Genomic DNA, 26223 nt, shown 5'->3' on the forward strand with positions numbered 1-26223 from the left:
TGCTATGAGGTGAAAGAACGGCTTTTCTTTAAATTTATTTTTAACTGGAGGATAGCTGCTTTACAATGCTGTGTTGGTTTCTGCCATACAACAATGTGAATCAGACACAAGTGTACATGTATTCCCTCCCTCTTCAGCCTCCCAGAGGGAGGGGTTCTGAGTAACAGTAGGAATGGATGGTTATTACTACTGTGATATTTAGACCAGTTTCCAAAGTCTGGAACTGACTTGCAGCTAAAACTCTGAATCACTCGGGGGAACTTTTCAGAAGCACAGATGTTCAAGCTCCAGACCCTGACCAATGGAATCCAGTCTCCCAGGGAGACAGGGTCTGGGGGTGTCTATGGTCCAGGCAGGTGCAGACAGCTGCCAGGCACACAGGATCAACTCCCGGAGCAAAGATGGATTATGCTCCCTTGAGACTCTGATCCCGATGTTTTCATCAAAGTTGAATGCTGTTCGCATTAAAATGGCTCACTGGTTGATATCTTTGTGGAAAAAAGCCCATCCCATGGGTTCTGGAACGTGCTCACCCACAGCATCCTTCTCCCATGTAACAACACTTGGCAGGCATCTCGAAGACACTTCTGCAGCCCAGGGCACTCAGAACTGCCTCATCTGCCGGGCTGGAACTTCCCTCCTGTGGGTACCAGCGCTGGATGAGAGGGCTTCACACCTTCCTGGGAATCTGACCACACGTTTCTTTGATTTGGGTTCACAACCACACTGTTCAATGTCTTGGTTCTTTTTTAAATCTCATGAATCTACCAGTGTCACTACTTTCCCATCTGCTCCACTCAGCACTTTCCCAAGCGGCTCGGGGGCAGACTGCGAAGGTCCCCTCCTGGTCTCTGGAGGTTTGGTCCACATGAAGGCACTGCATTTCTGGTTGGCATGAAGCTCCCCCATGGCTTGGATTTCCTGCACGTGATGTGTCCTGGCTCTCCTGTACCAGGGACAGCGGATGGGATTTCAGAACTACACTTGGGGCCATTTTAATTTGTTGTGAACCGAAGGCTTCTCACTGTAGTGGCGTCTCTTGTTGTGGGGGTGCACGGGTTCTACAGCACAGACTCAGTGGTTGTGACGCACAGACTTAGTTGCTCCACGGCATGTGGGATCTTCCCCAACCGGAACTCAAACCCATGTCCCCTGCCTTAGCAGGTGGATTCTTAACCACTGGACCACCAGGGAAGTCCCTTGGGGCCCATTTTAAACAGAGGCATCACCAACATCCAAGCACAAAAATGCAAAACACATGGCACTGAATCAACTGTGAAAGACACCTGTGGATGGTCCAAGCTGAAACAGGAAGGCGGGGTCACCTTGTCCCACCCCAGCTGGGGAGGCCCCTGGGAGACTCAGACTTTTTCCCTGTCTGCAGGGTGCCAGCAGCTATGGCAGCATCGTGTTGATTTGGGCAGGGGGGGTGGGGTTTACAAGAAAGTTTTGGCAAGCAGGTAGATTCACCACCAGTACGAGTTCCAGAAATAGGATAGAGGGACTGCACCCACTGGGGAACCTTTCAGGCCACCAACTGTGCTATGTTCAGCAAAGCAGGTGCTGCTAAAAGCTTGCACACTAAGTCTTTTGTTACTAAAGGAAAACACATTAGATGGGATCATTTGATAAGGCTTATTTGCACAAAGCAGGCAGTGTTTACCTAATCTCTGAAAAACATCCCTCCTTACTAAATAAGCCACATACAAGCGCCTCTTCAGGAACACGTGGGTGATGTCTCAAAGTCAGCTGATCCTACTGTCCAGGGGACCCATGCTGGGGCTGTTTTCTCCTGAGGCCAACCCCCGGCCCCCACCCTTCTACCTGGCAGATCCCAACGGTAACACCTGTTGGCACCTGCCGTGTGTTCCTAACGCCCCACACGCTCCACCCACGACCAACAGCTTTTCTTCTTCATCAGCTGTTCTGTGGCTCAGTTCAGGAGGCTGATGATTCTCTCTCTTCTACTGGCCGTTCTTCCTGGGAGACAATAGCACGCTCAAAAGGAAGACCTGGCAACCAGTGTCCCCACCTCCGTCCTGATCCATGCCCACACGGGACTTGGGTCTACTTACTTTCCAGCTCACTGATGAGCTGGTTGTTGTGCAACTTGACAGCGCGATGCTGTTCCACCTGGTCCTCCAGCTCGAATATGGTCTCCTTCATGTCTTTGATCTCTGCGTCACTCTCTGACGCTTTCTCTTGTAGCTTCAGGCTGGTTCTGCTCAGTTGCTCTGCCTGGTGATCGCAGATCTCCTTTAGGTAAGAGTAATCCTTTTCCACCTAGAAGGAAGCAAGGTGCCATGGTCACCTGAACAGGAAAGAGCTCCCCCAGGTCCACACTGGGCCCACTGACGCAACAGCAAAGGAAGCCCTGGGCACGGGTGTGCCCGGCACCATCTCTGTGTTCTGGGCCTCAAAAACAGCCAAGGCAGAGAAGCGTGATGGATGTCAGTGGCCGAATGGATGGATTCTGGGCCCGTTCCTACAGCGTCAAAGAAACGTCGTTGTTGTTGTTCAGTCGCTAAGACGAGTACGACTCTTTTGTGACCCCATGGACTGTAGCCCGCCAGGCTCATTCTGTCCATGGGATTTCCCAGGCAAGAGTTCTGGAGTGGGTTGCCATTTCCTTCTCCAGGAGATCTTCCCGATCCAGGGATCGAACCTGAGTCTCTTATGTCTCCTGCACTGGCAGGAAGGTTCTTTACCACTAGCGCCACCTGAGAAGCCCCTAAAGAAAGCTGCATCTGCTTAAGTACCCCTTTCCTGTCCCTTCCTTGGAGCTGTCCCGGGACAGTGGCCACTCGCCTCACAGCCACAATGGAGCAGCGCCCTCTGCTGGGAAGCCAGAAGGCTAACCCCCGCGACACGCCCCAAACTTCTACCTGGGGCTAGTGTTTCTTTGGAGGAACACTAATGGGACGGCAACAGCAGAAATGTGCACACACCAGACACAGATACGTGCGCAGCACACTCACTTCACCTGTTCAAGTTTAATCAGTAACGTTCTCAACACACAGAAAAGCACCAACTGGGATGGGATAACCATGTGCCAAAACGGGCAAACCAACTGTTAATTTTTGCCATGTTTGCTAAATCTTCTTTTACCCTAACAAGATTTGTTAAAGCCTCAATCTTCCTTCCCACACTAGGGAGTGTCCAGAAATCGGCATGTGGTTGTTCCTTGAAGAGTTTCCCACGTTTACTGTGTGTGGATGTGCCTATGACAATACACAGTGTTGTTCTGGATGCTCTAAAACGTTTACACAAATGATATCACACTCTCTTAGGCTTCTGCAGGGCACTGTACAATCTACTACATTGTATCCTATGTAAGATGCTCTCATCCTGTATTATTATTCTGTGTCCTGTATATACTGTGCTGATTACACTTCTGTAACTTGCTTTCAACTATGTTTTTGAGATATATTCATGATACACACTGTTCTAGTAAGTACTTTTTTTAAAAAAGAAAAGCTTATTATTTTTTTTAATGAACCATGATGTTTGTGGGCTCTTAGTTCCTCAACTAGGAATTGAACTTAGGCCCCTGGCAGTGAAAGCGTTGAGTGCTAAGCACTGGACTGCCAGGGAATTCCCTAGGTCATTACTTTAAATACTGCATAATATCCTACTGCCTGAATACACTAATCACTTTACTATTTTAAGCTGTATCCTGGTTCTACAGTCCTTTGTTATTAATAGCTGTATATTTAGCAGATGATGTAAGCTTGACACCTAGTAGGTTTCTTCCCAGATTTGGAAGGGGAAGTCTCCAAATACAATTTTTTTCCCAACTGCATTTCATGTGCAGAATCTGTGGGTATTTGAGTACAGTACTGCGTTTTATTAAAATATCTATTCTGGGTATAACATTCTTATTTTATTTTTTACAGTTTTATTAACTATTTCATTTTTGGCTGTGCTGGGTCTTTGCTGCTGTGCAAGCTTTTCTCTAGGTGCAGCAAGCAGGGGCTACTCTCTGGTTGCGGTGCGAGGGCTTCTCGTTGCAGTGGCTTTTCTCTTGTCACAGAGCACGAGCTCTAGGGTGAGGGGGCTTCAGTAGCTGTGGCAATGTGGGCTCAGTAGTTGCGGTTTCCAGGTTCTGCAACACAGGATCAGTAATTGTGGTGAATGGGCTTAGTTGCCCCGAGGCATATGGGATCTTCCTGGGCCAAGGACTGATCCTTCATCTCCTTCACTGCCAGGCTGATTCTTTCCCACTGAGCCACCAGGGAATCTGTGCAGTTTGTCAATTGGGAGGTTTTGATCAAGGATAAAGAAAGCTGAGTGCCAAAGAATTAATGCTTTTGAACTGTGGTGTTGGAGAAGGCTGAGAGTCCCTCGGACTGTGAGGAGATCCAACCAGTCCACCCTAAAGGAGATCAGTCCTGGGTGTTCATTGGAAGGACTGATGTTGAAGTTCAAACTCCAATACTTTGGCCACCTCATGCGGAGAGTTGACTCATTTGAAAAGACCCTGATGCTGGGAAAGATTGAGGGCATGAGGAGAAGGGGACGACAGAGACTGAGATGGTTGGATAGCATTACCGACTCGATGGACATGGGTTTGGGTGGACTCTGGGAGTTGGTGATGGACAGGGAGGCCCGGCGTGCTGCGGTCCATGGGGTTGCAAAGAGTCGGACACGACTGAGCAACTGAACTGAACTGAATTGATCAAGGATAAGGAAGGAAGGGACTGAGGGAGGAAAAGAGCGCTCCCCCGTGTGAGGAGGAAACAAGAGAGTGCTTGTGTGGGGGAGGGGAAAGGGTGCAGGTTCCTGTGGGGGTGGGGGGAGGGGGCAGGAGCCGCACTCAGGGGTGGGGCCACGGGCCTGGACCAGACTGCAGCGTGTAAATGTCAGCTCTACCAGACCCGGCATCCATCTGAACAATTAAATGGAACAGTGCACTTAAATAGTTTATCACCATGCCTGGTGCAGCTAAGCACGCAACAGTAGCTATTCTTTCCTAACTGCCTTCTGTCTCTGAGTATGTAAGTTCAAGAAAATTACAACATATGGAAAAGACCAAAAGTCTTATGTCCTAGGATAGCTACTTTAATAAACAGAAGATAGACAACCCTTAAGGAGAAAAAACCACTGCATTTTAGCTCCTGGAAGGCTGGTGTCCGACAGCCTTTAACAAGCAGCCACAGGAGGCACCTGTGGGCCTTGCCTCCCGAAGATTCTGGCTTTCTGCAGAGCAACCAGGCTCCACCTCACAGACTCCCACGTTAAGGGCCACTCCCCTGGGGTCTAGAAACATGTCCTTTGCTTGACTGGGACTAAAATAGGAGGATGTGAGCAGGTGAGGAATGGCTGAGGACCCTAGGGTCTCCGCGTGTAGCTCAGGCTGCCGGCCTCTCAGGAGCTCTGGCCTCCGTTATGTCCTTCATGTCGGGGTCATGAGCACAGGCGTAGGTACGGAAGGGCCTGTGCTGGGTGCCGTGCACAGCTGAGTGGGTAAACGTACAGACCAGTGCACGTGGGTCCACTTACAGACAACGTTCTTCCTTCTTGATTTTGGAATATTCTCTCAAGTTTAGCAATGTACTCTGGAAAGCTCTTTTATTAAAAAAAGAAAAAAAACACGTAGCTTTATCACGCTTCCGGTAGGGGCTGGGGAGGTATTTTTAGACTCATCTCACAAAGTAACTAACGGAGAGAGAAATTAGATTATTAGAAAAGAGCAGCTTGGCCAGCAGCTCAGCCAAGCACCTGCCCCTGACGACTACTGGGTGCCGGCTGAACCCTGCACCCCTGGCTCCTCGTTCCCTGGGCCAGGTCACCGGGTCCAGCTTCTCTGGTTCAAGAACAGAACTGACACGCACGACGTGGTTTCCAAGGTTTCCCTTTAAAGACAGAACTCACTCTCACGCATATAAAGCACACCTCCTCTTCAAAAGTCAACTTTCTCTAGAAATGGGGCATGCAGAACTGCATCACAAATTGGTCAAATGATTACTGGGAGTCCCAGTCCTCCCCAGAGAGGGGGTGCGTTAAGCCGGTCCCAATGCTCAGACAAGCACTAAAGGCAGGTGGCAGCAGAGACCACTTGGGAGGGACTGTCCCGCAGGGCTGGCCTGAGCTGACAGGGGCTGGGATCTCAACAAGGTCACTGCCTTTCCTCTGGCTGGTCAGACACTGAATCTGAGGAATGGTATCATCATTCGCTTGTCCCCAGGAAAACAGACCCTGCATGGACTGTAGCCTGCCAGACTCCTCTGTCCATGGAATCTTCCAGGCAAGAATACTGGGGTGGGTTGCCATTTCCTTCTCCAGGGCATCTTGCTGAATCAGGGATCAAACCTGAGTCTCCTGCATTGGCAGGTGTTTTCTTTACCACCGAGACACCTGGAAAGCCCTTTCTTCTGGGTACAAGATGTTCTAAAACTGATTGTGGTGATGGCTGCACAACTCTGTGGATATACTAAAAACCACTTACCGGTACACTTTAAATGAATTGTATGTCAACAAAACTGGTATTGAAAAAATTCTCCAGAGGCTCCCACCGGCTTGAGGGTACAATTCAAAGCTCTTGACGGGGTCTCCTCCAGCCCGACTGTAGACAGCTGCCGTGCACTCCAGAAACTGCAAACCACTGGTCACTTCTTTGATGGTGAGAACTTGCAATTGTCTTTCCATATGACATTCCTGCTGTCCTGCCCCACCAACACATCTGGTGAACCCAGACGCCCCTCAAGATTCAGGTTCTAAATCAAACAAGAGGACATGTCTTGATGACATGGGTTTTCGCTGTGAATTTCTTTACTCTCTAGACAAGCAAGAACATCTTTCCTAGTTTATCGAGACTTGGCAAGTTGCTTTCTATCAAACCTAAAGGCCCTGGCTGTAAGACTGCTGTGTATTCGAGCCTATGTGTCTACTTCAGATGGTTCTCTCTCTCTCCTTTATTTTTGTGTAACCAGGAAGCAGCATAAATCAGGGATGAAGAATAACCGTTCTGGGAGTTCCCTAGTGGTCCAGTGGTTAAGACTCTGTGCTTCCACCACAGAGGGCACAGGTTAGATCGCCAGTCAGGGAACTAAGATTTCTGCACACTGCATAGTACAGCAAAAAATAAAAAATAAAAAACCCTGCAAACAGGGTGATGAAAAGTAAGTCCAACAAAATTTGCCTCTTCAAAAACAAACAACCAACCAAGAAGAGTTCTGGGGTCAGCCCCTGGCCTTCATTAGTTAATGAACTAATTAAGCCTAGTAACTTAACCATTCCCTGCCTCAGTTTCCTCAACAAACCCTGAGATAGGTCAACAGAAAAAAAAAAAAAAACTAGATAAAAACAGTATCTGTACCCTAAAATTATGACAATTAAGTGAGATTAAATGACCTAAAGGCACCAAGAGTATCTGGCACATATAAAGCATCAGAACAGTAGCTGTTATAAAAACATGATAAACTTTTCTTTAACATATTGATTGATATAATTTTAGCAGCCTTTCTCTCCTAATTCATTGCAAGTTTCTCTGACATACATTCCTTCGTTCAGTTTACTCAACAAGCATTTACCAGATGCTTAACACATGGAAAAAGTCACGTGTTCAGCTCAGTTGCTCAGCTGTGCCCGACTCTTTGCGACCCCAAGAATCGCAACATGCCAGGCCTCCCTGATCATCACCAACTCCTGAAGTTTACCCAAGACTCTCAAGAGTCTTCTCCAACACCACAGTTCAAAAGCATCAATTCTTCAGCGCTCAGCTTTCTTTATAGTCCAACTCTCACATCCATACATGAATACTGGAGAAATGATAGCTTTGACTAGACAGACCTCTGTTGACAAAGTAATGTCTCTGCTTTTTAATATGCTGTCTAGGTTGGTCATAACTTTCCTGCCAAGGAGTGAGAATCTTTTAGTTTCATGGCTGCAGTCACCATCTGCAGTGATTTTGGAGCCCCAAAAATAAACTCTGCCACTGTTTCCCCACCTATTTGCCACGAAGTGATGGGGCGGGATGCAATGATCTTAGTTTTCTGAATGTTGAGCTTTAAGACAACTTTTTCACTCTCCTCTTTCACTTTCATCAAGAGGCTCTTTAGTTCTTCTTCTCTTTCTGCCATAAGGGTGGTGTCATCTGCATATCTGAGATTATTGATATTTCTCCCGGCAATCTTGATTTCAGCTTGTGCTTCTTCCAGCCCAGGGTTTCTCATGATGTACTCTGCATATAAGTTAAATAAGCAGGGTGACAATATACAGCCTCGACGTACTCCTTTTCCTACTTGGAACCAGTCTGTTGTTCCATGTCCGGTTCTAACTGCTGCTTCCTGATCTGCATACAGGTTTCTCAAGAGGCAGGTCAGGTGGTCTGGTATTCCCATCTCTTTCAGAATTTCCCACAATTTATTGTGATCCACAGTCAAAGGCTTTGGCATAGTCAATAAAGCAGAAACAGATGTTTTTCTGTAACTCTCTTGCTTTTTTGATGATCCAGCGGATATTGGCAATTTGATCTCTGGTTCCTCTGCCTTTTCTAAAACCAGTTTGAACATCTGGAAGTTCATGGTTCACGTATTATTGAAGCCTGGCTTAGAGAATTTTGAGCATTACTTTACTAGCATGTGAGATGAGTGCAGCTGTGAAGTAGTTTGAGCATTCTTTGGCACTGCCTCAGGGATTGGAATGAAAATTGACCTTTTCCAGTCCTGTGGCCACTGCTGGCCACTTCAAATTTGCTGGCATATTGAGCGCAGCACTTTTTTTTTTTTTTTCCCAGTGGGTTTTGTCATACATTGATATGAATCAGCCATGGATTTACATGTATTCCCAATCCCGATCCCCCCTCCCACCTCCCTCTCCACCCGATTCCTCTGGGTCTTCCCAGTGCACCAGGCCGGAGCACTTGTCTCGTGCATCCCACCTGGGCTGGTGATCTGTTTCACCATAGATAGTATACATGCTGTTCTTTTGAAATATCCCACCCTCACATTCTCCCACAAAGTTCAAAAGTCTGTTCTGTATTTCTGTGTCTCTTTTTCTGTTCTGCATATAGGGTTATCGTTATCACCTTTCTAAATTCCATATACATGTGTCAGTATGCTGTAATGTTCTTTATCTTTCTGGCTTACTTCACTCTGTATAAGGGGCTCCAGCTTCATCCATCTCATTAGGACTGGTTCAAATGAATTCTTTTTAATGGCTGAGTAATATTCCATGGTGTATATGTACCACAGCTTCCTTATCCATTCATCTGCTGATGGGCATCTAGGTTGCTTCCATGTCCTGGCTATTATAAACAGTGCTGCGATGAACATTGGGGTGCACGTGTCTCTTTCAGATCTGGTTTCCTCAGTGTGTATGCCCAGAAGTGGGATTGCTGGGTCATATGGCAGTTCTATTTCCAGTTTTTTAAGAAATCTCCACACTGTTTTCCATAGCGGCTGTACTAGTTTGCATTCCCACCAACAGTGTAAGAGGGTTCCCTTTTCTCCACACCCTCTCCAGCATTTATTGCTTGTAGACTTTTGGATAGCAGCCATCCTGACTGGTGTGTAATGGTACCTCATTGTGGTTTTGATTTGCATTTCTCTAATAATGAGTGATGTTGAGCATCTTTTCATGTGTTTGTTAGCCATCTGTATGTCTTCTTTGGAGAAATGTCTGTTTAGTTCTTTGGCCCATTTTTTGATTGGGTCATTTATTTTTCTGGAATTGAGCTGCAGGAGTTGCTTGTATATTTTTGAGATTAATCCTTTGTCTGTTTCTTCATTTGCTATTATTTTCTCCCAATCTGAGGGCTGTCTTTTCACCTTACTTATAGTTTCCTTTGTAGTGCAAAAGCTTTTAAGTTTCATTAGGTCCCATTTGTTTAGTTTTGCTTTTATTTCCAATATTCTGGGAGGTGGGTCATAGAGGATCTTGCTTTGATTTATGTCGGAGAGTGTTTTGCCTATGTTCTCCTCTAGGAGTTTTATAGTTTCTGGTCTTACATTTAGATCTTTAATCCATTTTGAGTTTATTTTTGTGTATGGTGTTAGAAAGTGTTCTAGTTTCATTCTTTTACAAGTGGTTGACCAGTTTTCCCAGCACCACTTGTTAAAGAGGTTGTCTTTTTTCCATTGTATATCCTTGCCTCCTTTGTCAAAGATAAGGTGTCCATAGGTTCGTGGATTTATCTCTGGGCTTTCTATTCTGTTCCATTGATCTATATTTCCGTCTTTGTGCCAGTACCATACTGTCTTGATGACTATGGCTTTGTAGTAGAGTCTGAAGTCAGGCAGGTTGATTCCTCCATGAGCGCAGCACTTTTACAGCATCATCTTTTAGGATTTGAAATAGCTCAAATGAAATTCCATCACCTCCACTAGCTTTGTTCGTAGTGATGCTTTCTAAGGCCCATTTGACTTCACATTCCAGGATGTCTGGCTCTAGGAGAGTGATCACACCATTGTGATTATCTGGGTCATGAAGATCTTTTTTGTACAGTTCTTCTGTGTTTTCTTGCCACTTCTTAATATCTTCTGCTTGTTAGGTCCATACCACTTTTGTCCTTTATTGAGCCCATCTTTGCATGAAATGTTCCCTTGGTGTATCTAATTTTCTTCAAAAGATCTCTAGTCATTCCCATTCTATTGTTTTCTTCTATTTCTCTGCACTGATCACTGAGGAAGGTTTTATCTCTCCGTGCTATTCTTTGGAACTCTGCATTCAGATGGTATATCTTTCCTTTTCTCCTTTGCTTTTCGCTTCTCTTCTTTTCATAGGTATTTGTCACATGTTAAGACTGTACATAGTGTGAGGGCTTAAGTAACTGTACCATGAATGAGTGTGCATTATCTTGCTGTGTGTATTTTATATTTTTTTTTTATTTTAAAAATTTTGGCTGTGCTGGGTCTTCGCTTGCACAGGGGCTCTCTCTAGTTGCAGCATGTGGACTTAGTTGCCCTGCAGGATGTGGGACCTTAGTTCCCCAATCAGGTATTGAACCCGTATCCCCTGCACTGGATATTTTAAAAAAATTTTATTTTTGGCTGTGCTAGGTCTTCATTGCTTTGCTCAGGCATTAGTTGCAGCAAGCGGGAGCTACTCTCTAGTTGTGGTGTGTGGGCTTCCCATTGCAGTGGCTTCTTTCGTTGTAGAGCATGGGCTCTAGGGAACATGGGCTTCAGCAGTCGTGACTTTCAGGTCCTAGAGTTAGGGCTCAGCTGCTCCGAGGCATGTGGGTTCTTCCTGGACCAGGAATCAAACCTGTGTCCCCTACAGTGGAAGACAGATTCTCATCCAGTGGACCACCAGGGAAGTCTCGTTATGTCTGTTTTACATCTAACTTGGTTATTCCTTCTGCTGAATCCTTGCCCCTGTTCTGATGGAGCCATGATTCATTCATGCCAGCTTCCATCTGCACTATCTTTTTTACAATGCTACTATGCCAAAGGGAAGGGAATATGCTAGTTCATTTTACAATTCTGTTATGGAAAAAGAAAGATGGGGACAGAAAACTCAAGGAGGAGGGCAAACATCTGTATCTCACTGAGGCCCTCTGGGACACCTTCAGGGCAGAGCTGTGATGCTCCCTGAGGTGCTTTCCAAGGTCTCAACCAGGAGACAAATGCTGGGGCAGCCAGAGGCTCCAGAGACCAGTCCTGCGGTCAAGTTTAAGAAAGAGACTGGAGCTCAGGCCCAAACCAGTACCACCAAGGCACTGGGCTAGCCAAGAAGTCCCAGCCCATCCAGGATGTGGCCTCCTGGGTCCATAAGCCCACAGCCCTCCTGGAGCTGAGGGTCAGCGCCTCTGAAAAAGGAACACCAAAGTTGAGACCTAAAGCTTCAGACAGGACCTGTGGGGGGAAAAGTGGGGCAGAGGGCAGGGAAGGGGCTGGAAGGGAAAGCAGATGGGGTGGGGACGTGACTAACCAGGCGTAGTCCTGCTGGCTATGGCCAATGGCGCTTTCACCTGCCCAGAGGTCACGCCCCCTTCTCTTCTTACTAAGACCCCCTAACTTGTTCAGGAATCAGGCTATGATCCTGCACTCAGAGAAGGTGACCTGAGGCAGGGTCACCAGATCACTGGGTATGACCCAGTCCTGCCCAGGTGTAACGGGGAGGCGGGGGGGAGCCAGGGAAGGTTCTCCCACAGGACTGTGAGGACTATAGAGACCAGATGCTGAAAACACCGTGCTCGTCGTCTGCACCCCCAACGGGAAGGTAGAGAGGGTCTCAGGGCTGCCAGCCTGGAGCGGTGACATTACACCACCTGGACCCCACCACCAGCCTCAAACACCAGACTCCAGGTTATGGAGCAGAGCGCACACATCTGCTGACTGGGGCCCCGACTCTGGGGTTTGTTCTCACTGTCCAAAGCACCAGCTGGTCATGCTCATGGACCACCTGCCATTTCAGCCAGGGTCCAGGTCTCTCCATCCCTGTAGGGTTCTGTCCTCAGTCACAGCGACGGGGCCACTGACCTGCCACATCTTCTCTCACAAACTGACCATTTGTGGCCAGTTGCTGCCCTAATCATTTTGTCTTGGTGACAACGCTGGTCACATAATGATCGTGTCACCTCTCATTTTCCTTGGCCACTCAGGCAAGTGCTTCTTTACAACCCCCTTACTACACTGGAGGAAACACCCGAGTTTTGCAGGAGGAACTGAATTTCTACACGTTGTCAACCTCAGGGGAAGAGAAAAATCAGTGTTTTTTTTTAAAACTTCTAGGTTCCAAGACTTACAAAAATTCTCCAGCTTGAAATCAGGGTCCCAAATGACTGGAATCTTGACAAGTAGACCTAGACTGCATTATAATCTGGAAAAACAAAGATGTGATCCAACTCCACACTGCTGGCCAGCTAAGGAAGGCATGTGTGCGGTGGCGGGAGGCTAAGGCTTGACGATTCTGTGGAAACAAGACCCCACCCCCCTCACCCTGGCCCCACGAAGCTGGGCATAGGCAGGTTCTACAATCACACAGTCAGCTGCCAGCAAAGTTACAAGGTGGAGGTCAGAGAAGCTGGAAACCTGAAGATACTCTAACCCAGCTGAAGATGAAGAAATGACAGGAACAAGAAAGCCTGTAAGACATCCACACCATTAACGACCAGAGAATCAGGTTGCAATGGACCATTCTTAAAGCAGATGAAGCAGCAGAGACAAACCCTCTGGGAGTTCAGGGCATAATTTGTATCAAGAGAGTGACAGCCCCTGATATGAGGTGGGAGGATGTTTTCAGTCCCTTTCAGCAAGGGACTCCAAAATCAGACCCAGAGCTCAGAGGAATTGGGAAACTGGAAGCCACCTGTCTATACCTTTCCAGCACTGCTCTGAGGGTGGGCAGAATATTATACAATTACCAGCGATCTTTACCAGAGAACAAAGTCCAGGCTGATTAAAGCATTTTTTTTTTTTTTGATTAAAGCATTATTTTTAAAAAGCGAAAACAGTGATCATTTATTTGATCTTGGGTTGGGGAAGATCTTTCTGAGTGGAAACGGGGAGGGGAAAAGAGGAAATGGAGACCAGATCTGAATGACCCAACAGCTAGGTACCAAATGTCAGCAAGGGGTCCAGAACACCCCACCCCATTGGTGGGATTACACCTGTGTCTTACTGCTGGCAGCCAATCTGGCCAAAGGCATGCAAAGTCTTTAAAACGGTCTTGACATAGTGAGTCAATGTCTAGGAATTTTTCCTAAGGAAATAATCAGAGAGAGATAAAAAATGACTTACATTATCAAAAGACTGGAAAAAAAAACATGAATGTTCAACAATAGGTGAGCAGTAAAGTACTTAGGAAATATTTCTAGAACAGCATACTATCTGGCCTTCAAAATCATGTTTCAAAGAATAGTGAACAATGAGAATGTGCTTACAAAATATCAGATTTTTAAAAAGTTAGTTATGTATAGAACAATTTTTTAACTTGTGAGATAAAAACACACACACATACTTTGGTACATCTGGTAAGAAAATGCCAAAATAGTGGTTATATAATTATATTACTTGGTGGGGAAACTTGGGGTGATTTTAGTTTTCTGTTCCTAAGTGCCCAAAGCATGGTAACCAGGAAACTTGATGTCTATCGCTCACTCTTCAACACTTGGCTTACTGCCACCTCTTCCAGGAAGTCCTCCTGCACTACCCTCCCTTACCCACATTATTCTAGGTGCTCCCCTGGGGACTGGACTCCAGACTGGCCTCTGTGATGTTCTTTATTCCTGCATCATCAGACACACTGTATCCCCATGACACATTCTACTACTGTAGCTAGAAACTGGGGTGTCTCGTTGCTGCATACCTGGTCTGTGTGGACTCTGACAGATCTTCAGGCTAGACTGCTGGATTGTGAATGTAACTGAGTACCTGGTCCTCTGTGCCCTGTGTCTTTCAGGCTGAGGAGGGCCAAGTAGATGAGGATGAGCAAACCCCAGCAGAGAGAAACCTCCTTACCTTGGCCAGCAGGCTTGAAACGCGCTTCACCTCCCCATGTGCCTTCAGCAGCTCCTGCCTGAGCTCCGAGCAGGACTGCTCCAGCTGGTCCTTCTCGGCTCGAGCCATGGTCAGCATTTCCTGGACGTCGCAGCCCTCAGCCGTGGGCCCCAGGGGGCTGGCCCCTCCAGTTTTCTGCTCCTCGTTCCCCAGGGAGGCCTGCAGAGACCCGTTCTCTACCTGGAGCCCTTCCATGGGAAGCTGACGCGCTGCTGGGGTCTCAGCTGTGGGGCCGCCGCTGTGCCGCTCCAGCTCCAGGCGGGTGGTCAGCTCCCCGTTCTCCTCCTGCAGGTGCCGGACCAGCTCCAGGGCGCCACGGTGCTCCTCCTCAACTGCGCGCAGGCGGCACGTCAGCTGCTGCTGGATGCTCAGCAGCTTCTCGCGCTCGAAGCGGCCCTGCTCCAGGATCTCTGTGCACTTTTGCTCCAGCTCCAGGATCTTGCCTTCCTGGGCGCCAGGCTCCTCACCCTTTACACGCTCCTGCAGGAGGGTCATCAGCTTCTCATTCTCCTGGCTCAGCTGCTCCGCCCTCTCCCGGTGCTGATGAAAGGACGTTTCCAGGAGTGTCTTCTCGTCCGCCAGCTTCTCATTTTCAGCCGTCAGCTCCTGCACCATCTGCTGCTGGTCAGACAGCTCCTGCAGTGTGGCCTGCAGCTCCTCGGCCGTGCTGTGCTGGTTCTCCTCCATCCTGTGGATCTTCTCTGCCAGGGACGCCAAGGACAGCTCACTCGCTGTGTTTGGGGAGCTGCTGGCTGCCGAGCACTTGGAACTCTTGACAAGGCTCCCAGCGGGGGACAGGGGCCCCAGGGTGTCTGCCGGGATGTGTTCGAAGTCAGAGGCATCCGGGGACAAGGAGGCCTTGGTGACATCACTGCTGGAAGAGCCTGATGTCCGCAGGGCACCCTCGTGCGGGTTTTTTCTGTACGTGTCAATTTCACCCAACGCCTCATTCCCCGTCGGGCTCCCGAAGCTGGACTCCTGAGTTATGGACGTCGGGCAGCTGCTGTCCCCAGTGTGACTTGCTCCCCCCTCTGAATCCGGGGAGTGCTCAAAATAAGTCAGTTTCTCCTTCAAGGCCCGGTTTTCTACTTCAAGCTCTGCAAGCTCTTTCTGGAAGCTCTTGTTCTTCTCCTCAAGGGCTCGGATCAAAGGTTCCGAGTCACACGGCAAGACCGATGCTCTGTCCACACTGGGGTCCAAAGTGTCCCCGTCTTCACTGTCCTGAGTCCGTTTCTCCATCCACTTTTTGAGTTCACTTCGGAGCCTGTTGATCTCACTGTCTTTCTCTTTGGCTTCTGCCAAGAGCTCCCGGACCTGGGACTCGAGCATGGCCTTCTCTGCACCTTCATGCTCCGGCCGGGGTCTTGGGGGAGCAGCCCGAACGTGCTTGGTGGGGGTGGGCGCACCAGAAGAGGTGGGGCTGGTCGTCGCTTTCCTTGAGTTGGAGGGACCGCGTGGCACAGTTCTGTCTCTCGAGACAGTGACAGCGAGTTCTCGAGGGGCGGGAATGCCTGTCCTCTTGGTGGCTGTCACGGCCCCTGAAGAGAGAAGAAACCAGTGAAACAAACCCAGTAACTTCAGCTCTCAGGGCACATGGGCAGCATGGCTGCCACTCTTCCTCCACCACATCCTCCCTGCGGTGCCTACCCAGCTCCAACTGGAGCTTCTGCACCCCTGCCCCCAGCCCTGTGCTTCAGCAGAGCCGGCACCATGCTGAGCTACTCAGCATCACCCCATCCCCAGCAATGGCTGCTTGCTCAAAGCACACACCAGCCCCACGGTCAAGGTCAACGAGACACCAGGAGAGGTTCCTGCGTGAGCGCCTAAACAGACTGGCCTGGGGATGGCTGGCAACCATCATCGCAGGAGGAAGGTGAGGATGCAGAGAAGAAAGAAGGAACCAAGCTCTTAGTGGCGCTGTGGAGCTTTGGGTCAGTCACCCTGAGGCTGGCCCTCCAACCACACAAGCCAACAGTCACCTTTCATAAGTCACCTTAAACTAGGTTTTCTGTAACTTGAAACACAACTGAATTGACAGTTCTGACAAGTAAGCAAAATACAGGATTGCTGTGAATTCTTAAGTAAACACTCAAAAAATGTATCATTTGCATTCTGACTGAACAAATTCCATGAAGAAATCAGAAGACCCAAATAATATTGTACTAGGCACAGGCTGATCTGATTCAATGACCTATTGTTTTTAACATAAGTGGGAATACTGTGCTCATTTGTATTCACAAAGAAACAAGAACCAACACGATGAGGGCCCAGCACATTCATCTGTTGTACGGTTTTCAATGCCAAACAGATTTACGTAATGTGGAAATGATAGAGAATTTAGAACTTACAATAGAAAATGTAAGGAATTTATTTTCATCTATACTACCACAGTTATTTTTTAACCTTCACCTACACTACATCTTAAATTTTCACTTATGCTGCTTACTATGGAAAATGTAAAAAAAAAAAAAAATCTAGGGGTGAAAACTCAGACATCAATCTCCTAAACGCTCCAGAAACGAAACCCACCTCAGAGATTAAAGTATAAAATGAAAAATCTGGATTTCTTACAAACTCAAAGAGGTTTGATGAATCAAGGCTGACTGCAGCAACTTACACAATAATGGACCGTGGACCGGAGGCCTCTGCTGTGTAGGGAGGGTGGGGGGCAGGGACACATCCACAGCCTGGCAGAGGCCCCAGACAGCCAAGGCAGAAGCAGGAACCACTGTGGTGAAACAGCTCTGAACCCACTGCCAAGACAGCCACTAAGTCATGAGTAACTGTGTCTCCCAGTGCCCCGGAATCCAAGGGGGTGATGTGGAGGCAGGTGGGGGACACTGCTGAGTGTCTTACAGCCGGATGCTTCTAAAACATTGACATGATGAAGGCTAGGCTGTCATAGTCACATAGAATAAGACTCAGGTTTTTAAGTTAATCTTTCCAAATTAAGTTACTGGAAAGCTAAGAGCATTGTAACACATGTGTGATGCATGGCTGTGTCCTGGTGCCACCAGTACACCACAATAAATGCTCAGTGAAGAAAAGATGTGTTTAAATATCCTTGTAAAGTGAAGACTGAAATCACTAAGCAATAAACCTTTTCGTCACACCAGTCTTCTGGAGTGAAGTAACCTTGTCAAGGACCGGAATGAAAACTGGGGGATAACTAAAGTTTCAACCTAATGACAGTGAGGACATGCAACACTGAATATCCAGGACGGACTGTCATGGGCATCTGCATTCTTGACAACGCCACTAAAGTAAGGCTACTTTCAGCTGTTTGTTGATTGGGAAGAATGATGTGGACAGCAGCAGACCACTTCTGCCATTGTAGCAGCGACAGCTTCACTCCTTCCTCTTGCTGACAATCTCAGTCTGTCCGAAGCTTGGGTGTTACTTATGCCTTATCTAAACTACTAGGAATTTGTTTACATCAAACCCAAGTCCATTTATGAATTACATCCAGTTGTGGATTACAAAGCGTATAACCCAGCTGTACTTTCACAACATCTGTTCTTTTTTTGGTTCTCGCTGCTTCATCATCACTTGATGATCAGTGTAATTGCCTCCTTATCTTCTTTAAAAGGCTCTTCCAGTCTCTGGACACATCTTTTCAGAAGCTATCATTAGCTGAGCATAAGTTGAGAGTGCTGCTAAAATTCATCACTGGACCAAACTAAAGCACTATTACTCCCCCATCTGCATCAAGACACCCCATCATGGCCACTGGCAGGGTGGGGGGCAGTCCCCTAGCTTACCACATCATAAACCAGAAGGGTTCTTCCTCCCAGTCTCCTTCAAGAACTGAGTTCAGAGGCATCAGCTCAGAGCCATTCAGCCTTGGCAGGTTCCCTAGCACAGGAGAGCTGAGCAGGGAGACAGCTGGGGTGCTGGAGCCTAGGCTGATGGGTGGGGCCCGGCATGGCGGGCACCCTTACGTCCTTCCTCTTCTGATCACTGCTTATTGGTGCCAAGGATGGCTGTCCGGCTACAAGAAGTTAAAATAAAAGCAAGCTCTGCCTAATACAATAATATTTTTAAACCATGTTTGACATGTCACATTTCACAACACCAGAGGAGAAACTGTATTATCTTGCGGCTGATCACAGGTGCATCGAAGTGTGTGTCACAGACACACACACACAGACGCACAGGGAGGGAAGAGGACGCGGAAGACAGGGAGTGCTGAGCTGGTCGACCGACAGTGAGTAGTTCTCCTGATCCTTTTTTACATTATATTTATGCCATAAAGTAAGAAAGAGGGAACACAGGGAACTACTCTGTGGTGACCTAAGTGCAAAGGAAATCTAAAAAAGATAGGATATATGTATACGAATGGCTGATTCAGTTTGTTGTACACCAGAAACTGACACAACACTGCAAAGCAACTATACTCCAATAAAACTTAAAAAAAAAAAAAAAAGAGGGAAAAATCCTATTGTAACAATACAGAGAGAGAAAATGGGGTGGGAAAAAATCTTTCCATAGAACAAAAAGCATGTTTAAAATAAAAAACAGTGCAGTCATTTAAATTATTGATAAGGTTTTAAGCAGTGGTTCTCATGAGCTGAAGATAAAACATTTTCAGTCTCTTTCTGATTTCCTCATCTTACCCAAAGAATCTGCTCCTGGGGCTGCTCGGTGTAACGTGGGTGGGGTGGGGGGAAAGGGTGGCATTCTGAAGTAAACTACTAACCTTTCATTTATTCACCAAGGATTCAAGTCCTGCTCTGTAGAGACACACAATTCACAAGATCGCATGCCGCCTGCCTGGTCTCCTAACACAAGCAGACTCGCTCATTCTATCTCTAAAAATCTAAAACTACCAGGTTATTCTGTATGATAACTCTTTATAACCTTTTTTTAAAAATAAGATAATACACTTTAAAAAAATATTTATTTTTATTTACTTGGCTGTGCCAGGTCTTAGTTGCGGCATGTAGGATCTTAGTTCCCTGACCAGGGATGGACCCCAGGCACCCTGCACTGGGAGCACAGAGTCTTAGCCACCAGGGAAGTCCTTTCGTAACCTTTTTCTTGGAAAATTCCAATAACTTCTTTACTGTCAAATCTAATCTCCCCAGACTCCTCATCCGTCTCCGCTCTTGGCTGGTGGCTAACTTTTGAAAATCTTTGCTCTCTGCAGTCACAAAATATTCTGACAATGGCACCAGACATCTTTCAGTTTCCCCCATCAGAGAAGAACATATTTAAAGCCTCCTTCCCCCTTTCTTTTTGTAACGAGCCAGGCAGTCACACAGATGTATTAACTAGCTTTGAGAGGGTCTCCATGTTTTTCCTTTCCTTTCAGTCTGACTCTAGTCCAGGTCCTTGGAACGTTCCATTGAAATTTCTGAAACATTCTCACAGGTCTTCCTGGTTCCAGCCTCCCCCACCTGTGAGATGTTCTGGATCCATATCCCTTAAGTAACTCTCATTTTCTATTCCAGACTCTGTACATATTTCCTGTCAAACCTCTTCCTGTGGTTTCAAGGCCACGCATAATTGCTAACCACAGCTGACCATACTCATCATTTGGGCCTTTCTGCTCCCCACAACCCTCACTGAGCTCTTGCCAGTATCCCCAGGGTCCCCAGTACACCTGTGACTTGTGGAAATGTCATTCCCTTCCCACTGGATCCTTCTAACCAGCATTTAAACACACTCAATTCTCTTCAATTAAAAGATACACGCACCCAGTGTTCACTGCAGCACTATTCACAACAGCCCAGACATGGAAACAACCTAAATGTCCATCAACAGATGACAGGATAAAGAAAAGCGTATACGAAAGTGAGAGTGCAAGTCACTCAGCATGTCCGACTCTTTGCGACCCCATGGACTATACAGTCCATGGAATTCTCCAGGCCAGAACACTGGAGTGGGTAGCCGTTCCCTTCTCCAGGGGATCTTCCTAACCCAGGGATCAAACCCAGGTCTCCCGCATTGCAGGTGCAACTGAGATACCAGGGAAGTCCCATGTGTATATACACAATGGAATATTACTCAGCCACAAAAAAGAACAAAATAATGTCATTTGTAGCAACATGGGAAAGACTGAAGGCAAAAGGAGCAGGGGGCAGCAGAAGATAAGATGGTTGGCTAGCATCATTGACTCAATAGACATGAATCTGAGCAAACTCTAGGAGACAGTGAAGGACAGGGAAGCGTGATGTGCTGCAGTCCATGGGGTCATAAAGAGTCAAACATGACCTAGCAACTGAGCAACAACAAGCAACATGGATGGACCTGGAAATTGTCATACTGAGTGAAGTCAGTCAAACAGAAAAAGACAAATATCATGTAATATCACTTACATGTGGAATCTAAATAAGTTACAAATGAATTTATTTACAAAACAGAAATAGACTCACAGACATAGAAAACAAACTTATGGTTACCGGGGGAAGCAGGGGAGGGGGGCAGAAGGATAAATTAGGAGCTTAACAGAAACATATCACTATATATAAAATACATAAATAGCAAGGACCTACTGTGTAGCACAAGGAACTGTAGTCACTATCTTGTATTAATAATAATCTATAATGGAAAAGAATCTGAAAAAGAAAAGATATATTTATACATATAATTGAATCACTTTGCTTACACCTGAAACTAACATTGTAAATCAACTAGACTCTAATAAAAGAAAAAAATTTTTTAAAGAATTTTAAAAAAAAGAGTATCTGAGTCCACAGCTTCCTTCAGCTAGTCTCTGATCTGTCCCTACCTGTCCCAGCAGAATTCAGCCCCGCAATGCACTTCCAGGTTGTCTGCATTTCTTCCCCCTCATCCCCTCCTCTGCCCACTCCCATTCCTCAATCAAACACTGTCTGCTGAGCTTATCAGTGGCTTCCACTGCAACATCCAATGCAGTGGGTGTTTCCAATCCTCTCAGCAGGGCTGGAACAATAATGTCCTTTTTGACATGGGTCTCTGATGTCATACTGACCTAGTTCTCTCTGACCTCAGCAGCCACCTCAGATGGCCCCACCCCCCACCCCCCACTCTGCACGCTGGAATTCTTCAGATCCAGGTCCTGGGCCATTCCCCTTCTCTTATTACAAGTATTTTCCTGGTGCTTCTACTCAATCCCATGAGCTTAAATACCACCTGTATTCTGATGACTCTCACATCAACTCTCTTATATGGATCTCTCCTCCGACAACATCTGAACATCAAACTGCTCACTTGATAAGCATAATTGAATTATCACAAAAATATCTCAAACTAGATAAAAGGGAGAAAAAAAAGCTAGAAAAGTGTGAACAATGTGTAAAGGCTCTGGAGTACATGGAGGAGCTGATGAGAAAGAAGGCTAATGGCCACAGGGTGCTCAGGGCAGGTCTCACCATTGAAATTTCAAGGTTACACACATCTGCTAAAACAAGGCCAGGGTGCTATGAAAAAGTAATAGAGAAAGCTCTAGCTCTCAGAAAGTTTAAATATGTTTGTCAAATTGAAAGATTCAATGGAAGGAATACAATGCAAAATCAAGGAATTCTCTCAATGTGTACAATGAAATGGAAACAAGATGAAAATCGAAAAGATAAACATAGAGGGCCAAACCAGGCAATCAAATAATCAATTAATAGAAATTCCAGAACTACAGATGAGTGGAAACAGAGCAGAGGAAATAATCAAAGAGCTGATGTAACACAATTCCCCAAATTTGCAGAAGGTATCTATAGAATTTATGTCAGGCAAAACAAACAAAAAGATCCACAAGGAGATAGATAAATATTTTTAAAGTTTCAGAACACCAAGAATGTGTAAAAGTTTGGGGAAGGGGTATGAACTGAGAATGAGCCTGGCCATCATGTATTGGGTTGGCCAAAGAGTTTGTTTAGGTTTTCCATAAGATGTTACAGAAAAACCTGAATGAACTTTTTGGCCAACCCAGTATTAGCAACACTGAATTCTAGAAGGCAACAAAGCAAATGCCTATAGAGTTCTGTGGGCAAATGATTTTTAACCTAGATTTCTACACCCAACCTAACTACAAATCAATTGGAGAGGTAGAAAACACATGTTAAAACATGCACAGACTCAGAAAATTAAAACTGCCAACACCTTTTCTGAGGAAGTTATTCAAGGATGTGCTCCAGGAAAACAATGAAGCAAACCAAACAGAAGAGGATGAGTCATCCAGGAAGCCTGGCCTTATCAGAGGAAAGCAGTCAAGGGAAGTCTCGGTGTCCATGGAGCAAGTCTGGAGAACAAGTCCATGCTGGGTTGAGGATAAAGTGTCTAAGAAGGGAGGTTTCTTTAATAGAAGACCTCATTGGAAGAAGAGTGAAAAAAAAAAAAATGAGGATATAATAAAAATAGTGAAAAAACAGAAACCTCACAAAAACAAGAAACTGCATAAAGGTAACAAAATCATAGCACATGACTGCACTCTGCAGGGAAGCCTATCTTGCTGTTGTTCAGGCCCTAAGTAGTGTCCAGCTCTTTGTGACCCCATAGACTGTAGCATGCCAGGCCTTCCTGTCCCTCACTATCTCCTGGAGTTTGCCCAAGTTCATGTCCATTGAATCAGTGATGCTATCCAATCATCTCATCCTCTTGCCGCCTCTTTTCCTTTTATCCTCAATCTTTCTCAGAAGCCTATCTTTGTAGTCATAATAACATTAGTACTACTTAAATTTACCTATACCAAAGTAGGAAAGATTGTTTTACAGAACATTTGAATACTATCATCCTTGTTAGCAAAAAAAAAAAAAAAATTAAAGTACCGACAGAAGAAATTGAGAGGTAGAAGACCAGGTGAAGAAAGCTGGCAGAAAGGGTTGTAACAACAATTTCCAACCTCATCTCATAAATGGAGAGTCAAAGAGACTAAATAGAGTTGGCAAAGCAAGAAAAAAAGATGGACTACATTATTAAAATAAAAGAGGTAACCAAGAAAGGAATTAAAAACAGTGATATGACACTGGGAGGAGGCAAAAGGTTATGAGTTAAATTCTCACCTATCAGAGCGAGGGTCAACAAAATGTCTACATGTGAAAAACTAAAACACAGCAATGTCAATAGAATGATTAGACAAGCTGCAGACTCGGAGGAAAAAAATCTGCAAAAGACGTATCTGATAAAGGACTGTTAGCCAGAACACACAAAGAACTCAACAATAAGAAAATGAACAACCTAATTAATGGGCAAAATATCTAAACAGAAACCTCACCAAGGAAGATAAACAGATGGCAAATAAGCAGGTGAAGATATGCTCATACATCGTCAGGGAATTGCAAATTAAAACAAGGACATACCACTGCACACCTATTAGAGTTGCTAAAGCCCGAAACCCTGACAACACCAAATGCTGGTGTGGATGTGGAGCAATAGGAAGTCATACTTCTACTGGTGGGAACAAAATCATACAGCCACTTGCGAAGGCAGATGAGTGGTTTCTTTGATGTTGTTGTTCTTGCTGTTGACCTAGGGGGCTCATCTTCTGACGTCATATCTTATTGCCTTTTCTTAGCGTCCATGGGGTTCTCCAGGCAAGAATACTAGAGTGGGTTGCCATTTCCTTCTTCAGAGGACCACGTTTTGTCAGAATTCTTCACTATGACCTGCCCATCTTGGGTGGCCCTGCACGGCATGGCTCACAGTTTCACTGAGTTACACAAGCCCCTTCAACACAATAAGGCTGTGATCCATGAAGGGGATTCAGCAATTGTACTGCTTGGTATTTCCCCAAATGAGCTGAAAACTTATATCCACACAAAAACCTGTAAGTGGATACTGACAGCAGCTTTAGTCATAGATGCCAAAACTGGAAGCAACCAAGATGTCCTTCAGTGGGTGAATGGCTAAACTGTGGTACATCAGCCAGTGGAACATTAATCAGCGCTAAAAAGAAATGAGCTGTCAAGCCACGAAAAGACACAGAAGAACCTTAAATGCGTATGATTAAGTGAACGAGGCCAATTTAAAAAGGACATTCTGTGTGATTCCAACCACTAACATATGACACCCTGGAAAAAACAAAACTATGGAGACACTGAAAAGATCAGTGACTGCCAGGATTTTAAAGGAAGGGGGTGGGACTAGGCAGGGCAGGAAGGATTTTTATTTATTTGGCTCTAGTTGTATCTAGTTGCAGCATGCAGGATCTAAAGTTCCCTGTTGTTGGTGTTGTTCAGTCACTGAGTCGTGTCCAATTCTTTGTGATCCCAATGGGTTGTAGCCTGCGAGGATCCTCTGTCTATGGGATTTCTTGGGCAAGAATACTGGAATGGGTTGCCATTTCTTTCTCCAGGGGATCTTCCTGACCCAGGGATCAAACCCACATCTTCTGTGTCTCCTGCACTGCAGGCAGATTCTTTACCACTGAGCCACTAGGGAAGCCCTTTCATAGTAAAGGTCTTGCCCTATTTCACTATTTAACCAGTGCATCTCCTACTTTGTTAGTAAGAATTAAGGAAAAGAAATGTGAGTGTTTGTGGACCCTGTGGAAGCCAGTAATCTGCAGCTGGTTTTATAGGCAGTGCTGGTCCTTTGGACTTAGAACAAATGAGATAAAACAGGGAAGCCTGAGGCAACTCAAGCGCTGCCATAAGGAACTGGGTCTCTTATCACATCTCCAGCTCCACCTCGCATGTGGTAGGAAGTGTTTCCATGGGCTGCCTTTTGCAGAGTCTCAATAGAGTTTTTCCTAGAGATTCACAGGTTCCTCATATTAAAGTTCACGGAAACTCCCTTTGCAAACCAAACAGAGGAAAAAAATACACACAAGTAAGCCAAATTACTTGCTCATTTTGCTTCCTTCACTAAAGGCAACCAGTACAGCCCACATTCAGAGATGATTTCTGCAACCAGACACATGTTTTGTCTCATCTTCATTTTTCTTTTTCCAGAACACAGAATTAATTTTGCTCATGTTCCACTTGGTTAGCAACTCCGGTGAGAGTCTTAAAAACACCCGTAAATCTGCGTTCTTCTCCTTCCCAAAGACCTACTCGGGACCTCAGCCACTATGCACAGAGCTCCAGAACCAGGGGGCTTCCGAACAAAAGACCCCTAACATTAAGAGGGGGCTCTGGCCTGAGGGAGGACCCAGTGGCTGCTCTGTGTTGGGTTCAAAGCAAGACGGGGCAGGAGACAAAGCCGCAGCGTTTGGAGAAGAGCTTCCTGCAGGCGGCCCACATGGCGCTTGGTTCACCGTCTCCAGGAGGGGCCAGAACACAAACCACCACTGGATGGGCTGCTCCAGCAGGCTGGCTGAAAGCGGCAGAGACAGCTGGTTTCCGCTGAGACCCAAGTGGCCTGGGATTTGCTCTGTAGGCCACGTGGGCCTCCGGCTCCACTATGCAGGTCAAATGCCAGCCTCCCCGCCTGACCCGAGGGCTGGCACCTCCACACAGGAATCCCCCAGTACCCTAGGTGTTTCCAGGCAGCAAACACTGAGTGAGGAGGACGGGGGTGGTGGAGGTTTGGTGAAAGCAAAGACTTGCCCCTCCCTGGGCAGCAGAGATGGGAAAACATAGACTCTATGAGGCTTGACGCAGAGCAGAATGACCCATCCTGGATCACTATTTAACTCTAATTCTCTAAAATGGGGTTTACCTGGTGGCTCAGACAGTAAAGAATCTGTCTGCCAAAGCAGGAGACCTAGGTTCAATCCCTAGGTGGGGAAGATCCCCTGGAGGAGAGAATGGCAACCCATTCCTATATTCTTGCCTGGGAAATTCTATGGACAGAGGAGCCTGGTGGGCTGCAGTCCTTGGTGTGATCACAAAAAGTCTGATATGATTGAGTGACTAAACACTAA

The 26223-nt window shown here is 46.3% G+C and overlaps 1 protein-coding gene across 9 annotated transcripts in view; it reads right to left on the reverse strand.

Annotated features, from left to right (window-relative positions):
• Positions 1 to 26223, reverse strand: part of SPECC1 (sperm antigen with calponin homology and coiled-coil domains 1) — a 198288-nt gene that overhangs the window by 58545 nt on the left and 113520 nt on the right. For 7 of the 9 annotated variants that reach the window (XM_061143591.1, XM_061143587.1, XM_061143590.1 and 4 more), the window contains 2 exons: positions 14406 to 15982; positions 2076 to 2283 (listed from right to left, as the gene is read on the reverse strand). In XM_061143591.1, coding sequence (XP_060999574.1) covers positions 2076 to 2283; positions 14406 to 15982 — 1785 coding nt within the window. Of the gene's footprint in view, positions 1 to 2075; positions 2284 to 6448; positions 7221 to 12691; positions 13296 to 14405; positions 15983 to 26223 lie in introns of those variants that run through there. The other 2 variants (XM_061143596.1, XM_061143597.1) reach the window with 2 other exon arrangements.

Source organism: Dama dama, chromosome 5 (genome assembly GCF_033118175.1).
Source record: "Dama dama isolate Ldn47 chromosome 5, ASM3311817v1, whole genome shotgun sequence".
Taxonomy (NCBI): Eukaryota; Metazoa; Chordata; class Mammalia; order Artiodactyla; family Cervidae; genus Dama; species Dama dama.